Here is a 6,674-nt window from a genome sequence, read left to right on the forward strand (position 1 = left end):
TTCTTTCTTTCTTTTTTTTTTTTTTCCCAGAAACAATGGTAACTCAATCTCTGGGTGCAACAAGTAGAATCTTGTAAATCATATTCAATCTAATTTCTCTGGTGGCGAATCCTGGTGGATTCATCTGGAGACACTAATTGTTACATCTAGTCCTCACACTATCCCCATCCAATAGTCTCTCTCCCCTCCTTCTTTTCTTCCTTGTAGAACCCAGAAGTCCTGCCTACTTGCCCAGTGATTGGCTCCTTTATTCATTAGGGGATTGGCTCACAAGGAGTCACCCTGGTACTTGACTCACACCTTGTCCACAACTCTGGAGAGCAGAATTAGCATCAAAATACAAACATCACCAGGCCTCCTGATGCCCTGGACTTTCAGCTGGATCCAGTCAAGATTCTTAGGTCAACTAACTCTCTTTTCCCTACCTTCTCCTGCTGACCTCCCTTCAAAATATCTCAACTCCCATATTCAGCCTGAAGAAGTTATGAAGAGTTGTTCACTATAAGGATGGTGTGTGTGTGTGGGGGGGGGGGGGGGGGGGTGTGTGCAAGTTCATAAGAAATGAATATGTATGAATGAAAGTTCAAGTTAATCTCTAAAATATTCCATTTTCTATACTTTCAATGGTTATATAGGTTTTGGGTTTCAGTAAGTACTGCTTTTGCTGTAAAAAGATTTTTGATTTGAGGCCAGCCTGGTCTACAGAGTGAGTTCCAGGACAGTCAGGACTGCACAGAGAAACCCTGCCTTGAAAAACCAAAAAATTAAAAAAAAAAAAGTATAAGATTTTTGAAAGATTATATTTTGTTATTTATTTTTAGTTATCAAATAGGAACATATTACATGCTGTACATATTCTCTAGACAGTCTTGTACCTGCCCTTTTCTCTGCCCTTCCCTGCCCTTAGTATCCTTTCTTTCCTAAATTGTGTTATCATCTTTTTGTCTCATACACAGACACACAAATACACACAGTCTTATGTTTCTGCTTTAAATCACTTTTATACAAGTAAAAATGGGATAAATGCACTGAAAATTTATGTATGTGTGTGTATATTAAAATCTGTGTGAGAATACGTGCGTGTTTGTGTATATGAGTGTGTATGTGTGTGTGTGTGTATCTTTGCTTTTACACTTAATTATCTTTTTAGGAACTCTATGCAAATAGAAAAAATTTAGAGAACATGTTCAGGCCCTGGTTAACATATCCTAAACTAAGAATACCTACAAAGAAACAACCTCTTTCATTATGCCCCAACTCCTAAAGGATCCATTATCTCTTAGTACCACCAGAGCAGTTGGGTGGAGGTGCAATACATAAATCTTTGGGGTAAAAAGAATATCTAAACTATAAGAACTATAATGCCAATTAAGTAATTCTACCATTGAATTTTACAATAAGCCACATCTATTATGGATTAATCATGTCATAACATTTCTCATTCCTGAGATATGCAAATCTTACTTTAAGCATTAACTTTTCGAAAAATGAGCAAAATTAATTCTTATACTCTGAAGATGCCATAATCAATTTGTCTTTCTTAATCTTTAATTTCTATTACATGAATATATTTGCAAAATCTCTATCCTATATATTCAAATATATTATACACATGATAGTACATGCCTTTACCACAGCACTCAGAGGCAGAAGTAGTCAGATTTTTGTGAATTCAAGGTCAGTGTGGTGTATACAGGAAATTCCAGACTTTCTAAGAATATACAGTTAGGCCCTGTCTTCACAAACAAAAACAAAAGAAACATATAAAGGGTATGCTTATGTTAGAAAGACCAACCTATAGTTAATCAACACATCTCTAAATAGAAATGTACATTGTGAATCTTGAAAATTTTCCAAATATTTCATGTCAAATTCTCAGTAAAAATCTCTTCCTTTTTGAAAAAATAACAAATGTTCTTTTTTATGTTGGAACTGAGATCATGGAACTAATGTTATTAGCATACATTATAAGTTTATTCACTTAGTACTATTATCATTATGGTAATAACATTACTTGGTAAACCTGTCTCAAAAATATTTAAGTGTGGCAAGAATATCTTTTTGTGTGATAGCTGGTGTGAGATTTTATTTTATATTGGTTTCTTTACCATTCCAATTTCATATGGAGAAAGATAAAATGTATTTTTCAGAGTAACAGGTATAAAATCCTATTAAAAGCTAATTATTTTCAGCATACATTTTTTTGCTTATATAAGCTATAAAACCTGTCTTCATTGTATAACTAATGTAAACTTATGACAATGAAGAGTTCCTTTAATAAAGTAGTGTATACTGCATTTTTACTTTCATAAAGATTAAACTAGGCCCCTGGTAATTTTTCTAATATTGACTTTATCCACTCTTTAAATGACTACATGTTTTGTTACAACAAATCATCTTTCATTCTGCAATGTACTTTTACCCATGGTCAACATGGAAGTCAGTAAAGTAGAAATGTGATTTAGCCTTCTTCCATTTTATAGGATATATTGGTTTGAGAATTTTTAACATCTTTTATGAAATGAGCACAAAAGTAAATCTATGTCTGTATTTCATTACACCTTATCCAGCAGTAAATCTGACAAATTTGCTATTTATTCACAGTAAAAACTCACACACTGCTGGGCATGGTGGTGCAAGCCTTTAATCCCAGCACTTGGTAGGCAGAGGCAGGTAGATTTCTGAGTTCGAGGCTAGCCTGGTCTACAAAGTGAGTTCCAGGACTGCCAGGGCTACACAGAAAAACCCTGTCTCGACCCCCACCCCCCAAAAAAGGATTTGGCTATTATTATGCTAGAAATGCCGCCCTCTCTGATTCTGATTGATCACTTACTTTAAAGCAGGCCCTTTGCTTTTAATATCTCAATAAATGTTTTACAACATTTTGATGCGATCTCGTGTTTATTCACTAATGAGAAAAATAAGTCCTAGAGAAAATAACTAAATTAAAGCTAAATCAACTAAATAAAAGCTAAATTAAAGCTACAGTAAAATACCTGTAGGACATATAATCTTTTCAACCTCTTTTGTTTGTTTGTTTTGTTTTGTTTTTCGACACAGGGTTTCTCTGTATATCCCTGGCTGTCCTGGAACTCACTGTGTAGACCAGGTTGGCCTCAAACTTAGAAATCTGCCTGCCTCTGCCTCCCAAGTGCTGGGATCATCTTATTTTTAAACTCTAATGCCTTATATAAATGCTTTACTTCCCTGTAAAACCATGAAATGAATGGGGATAGCACAAATTTTCACATACCTTCTATTTTCAGCAAATTCTGATATACTTTAGGCACAAAGGAAGGCTTCAATATTCACAATGGAATATCAATTGCCTATAGGCAATATAGAAAGGGTTCTCAAAACAGGCAATAGCACTAGTTTTTCTTGGGCCTTGTTTTGTAATAAGTATTTGAAATGTAGTTTTTAGAATTTTTGGAAGTTGCTATACACAGTATATACATATTATTTAACTTCTCTATTCATTTGCCATCCTCTGTGCCAACCATTTAAACACTTTTGAATCCATGATGTACAAGGGGCTCAGGAATAATACTCCAAAGCTGAGTGTACCTATATTGAACACTTTCAAATAATCTCTTTTTCACCTACTATGGGTCTTTCACAAGTTGTCTCCTCCCACAAGCAAGCCATAAAATCCACAATTTTCCTTTTTTTAAGACAAGTTACAGAAACCTTCCTCAAAAGACAGCTATAAAATGTATAAACACTACTTTAAATATCCCATGCTTTCCCATTTGAGATAGTCATAAAAGAAATTTTTGATCTAAATTGATAGTTGACCTAAGATCAACTTTTAGAAAGAAGTCATGATCTGTGCCCAGGGGAAAATGCCATTAAAGAGGTCAAGAAGAGAGTAAACAAATAGGCCTTCCTAGATTCTCCTCTCAGTCTATAACTCTTAGTTTATAATTATCATTCACTAACTTCTATAGGGTAACATTCATTCAGTGATGGCTTCAAAAGTTTCCCCTTGGTTTCTGGGGCATGTAAAATTGTAACTATGCTTTTCTCTGATTGGCCTGACTTTTGTTGCCAATAATCCTTATGGTGCTTATGGAAAAGTTAGCACATCTTTTTGCTACCACAAGTTTTATCAGGTACATTGCATTTTCTTTACTGCTTAGTAGGCAAATTATGTTGATGATGGTATAGGCTTATAATCCTAGCACTTAGTAGGCAGTAGGTGGAGGGCTGAGTTCTAGCTCAACCTGAGCTACCAAGCATTACTCAGTCTCAAATGAATAAATATTTTAAGAAAACAAGTTTAGAGCATGTGTTGTTATTCTTTGTTTTCTGATAAGAAGAACACAACTTAGGCATAATTCACTGGGATTTTTTGTATAATATAGAAGTAATTTATGATTTCCTGAAATAATCATGAACTATCTGAATAAGCATTGTTAATCTAAAATGTGGTTAATAATAAAACAATCTTCAAACTATCTTGAGTTTTGTCAAGATTTTGTATAAATAATCCAAAAGATTACAAAAAATAAACAAAGACAGATATTAAAATATGTAACATATATAGGCTTAGAGGAACCTATAAAGCTTCAAAACATCAAATAACAGTCATGGAAATTTTAGATTTCAATGCACCAGTTTTATTTATCAACTCAAATCACCTGTCAGAAGATATTCTAAAAAGATCTCTGGAGGCCAACACACCAGAATATATTAAACATATGTGGACTGGAATGACGGGCAATTATAAATATTTTCTTCTTTATAAAAAGGTAGTACTTCATGGGCTATCCAAGTCAGCAATTTACAAAACACACTTAAAAGGTGGGTTGTATAAGAGAAAAGAGCAGAGTTTAGTGGACAGGAGAATGACCAGGCATCACCAACTCAAATACACTATTCATCCTTCAAAGCATCAAAGATTGGGGGGGGGGGTGGCAAAAAAAAAAAACTGGTCCTCACAAAACTTTGAAAACTTCAAGAATTTGGGAGGTGCGACCAGGCACCCAGTTCTTGCAGCTTTAAAGCAGGTCTTAGAGTTGCTAGACCCCTCTCAACACACCAGCAGGGTACTTGGAAGTTGCTTTGCACAAGTGGGAACTGGGGAACTCTTGCTTCTCTTTCTCCATCAGGCCAATGGATTTGGCGCCCGGAAGTGCCCTTGGGTGGGGCTGGAGTTCAGGACTTAAAACTTCCGCGTGCTGAGAGGGGAGGAGCCCGGAGTACTACGGAGGCGGGGCGCGCGCAGGCCCCACCTCCCTCCGCGCCCTCGGGCTACAGCCAGGGCCTGGGAACGTCCGGGTCATGGGCGCACAGGCCGGTGGCAGTTTCTTGGAGCCGTGGCTCCTCGATGGCTCCCGGCGGGCGCGCGCCCTGCTGCTCTAGGTGCAGCTGCAGCAGCGCTCGGCGGTACATGACCTCCAGCTTCTCTAGCCGGGCCCGCAGCGCCCTGGGGCTGCCCGGCTCCTCTTCACGGCCATCGCCTCTCGCCTTGCGGTTGGTGGCGGGCTCGTCCGGGGCGAGGGTCTCGACGGCGGCCTCCCGCTCGCCGCTGTCGCCCGGCAGCCGCAGAGCCTGGCGGAAGAGGCTGCGGTTCTCGCGCCTGAGCCGCCGGTTCTCCAGCCTCAGGCGGGCGTTCTCCTCGCGCAGCCGCGCGTTCTGCCGGTCCCGCTCGTCCCGCGCGCGCAGGGCCTCCAGGTGGCTGGCCGCCAGGTCGGCGAAGCGCTCCTCCAGCTGTCGCCGGGCCCCGCCCGCGCGGCCTCGCCAACCCACGCCGCCACCTCCACCGCCGCCCTCACGGGCCCGGCCCAGGCGGCCCGACTCGCCGCGGCTCCCGCCGCCTTCCCCGCCGCAGCTCCCGCGCCGGGTGGCGCCACCACGCATGCGCCACATCGGTCCGGTCTGGTCGCGCCGCCAGTCCGTGGCCCGAGGGGCCGCGCGCGGGGCGCGGGCGGACTTGGGGCCTGGCTGGGCGCTCGGTCGCGGGCGGAGGAAGAAAGGTGGCGGGCGGTGCTGGCGGCAGGCCAGAGGAGGCCGGGAGTTGGCCCGAGCTGAGGCGTGTCCTTGTCTCTCGCGGCTGAGCGGCCCCCCTGGGCCTGCGGTCGCTGGTCGCCTCACACACGACGCCCCTGGGGAGGGCTCTGCTGCTCAGCCCTGTGTCCGTGCCGGGAAAGCCTTGTCCTCTGCTGGGTGCCGGGTGGCCACCGCTTCCCGCGGGCCTGGGCACTGCGGGAACATCCCGCCTTGCCCTGCTCCCCAGCACAGCCACCAGTGCATACTTTGCGACTTACATGACAGTCTTGAAACAAAATGAGTTTTTGAGACTGCTGGGGAGCTCATTGCATTTATAGCATTTGAAACCTATTGAAACCACGCCCATGTTTAAGAAACACAAAACTTTATTGGGCTGCACCTGCCATGGGGCTCTCTGACTCAAACAGGTAGCATTACAAATTCTGGAGAATTTATGTGTTGAAACTTTACTGGGTCACATCTCAGGGCAGTCCTTAAAATTTATAAACTATAGTTTTATTTATTTGAGATACAGAATATTCAGATGTTTCCAAACTATCTGGAGACAGTTGGATACATAAGTTTATGTGAAGCACATTGCTATTTTTTCAAAGGATCTCAACCTACATAGGTCCCGAATGATTGCAAAGAAAACTCTTAGATACTGAAGTCAAAATCTT

The 6,674-nt window shown here is 41.6% G+C and overlaps 1 protein-coding gene across 1 annotated transcript; it reads right to left on the reverse strand.

The window, feature by feature from the left end:
* Positions 1–4,606: 4,606 nt before the first annotated feature.
* Tusc1 (tumor suppressor candidate 1) lies at positions 4,607–6,122 on the reverse strand. Its single transcript, XM_021161342.2, has one exon. It carries the CDS (start codon positions 5,872–5,874, stop codon positions 5,257–5,259), a length of 618 nt encoding a protein of 205 aa, XP_021017001.1. The 5' UTR covers positions 5,875–6,122; the 3' UTR covers positions 4,607–5,256.
* Positions 6,123–6,674: the final 552 nt, after the last annotated feature.

This window comes from Mus caroli, chromosome 4 (genome assembly GCF_900094665.2).
Source record: "Mus caroli chromosome 4, CAROLI_EIJ_v1.1, whole genome shotgun sequence".
NCBI classification, from domain to species: domain Eukaryota; kingdom Metazoa; phylum Chordata; class Mammalia; order Rodentia; family Muridae; genus Mus; species Mus caroli.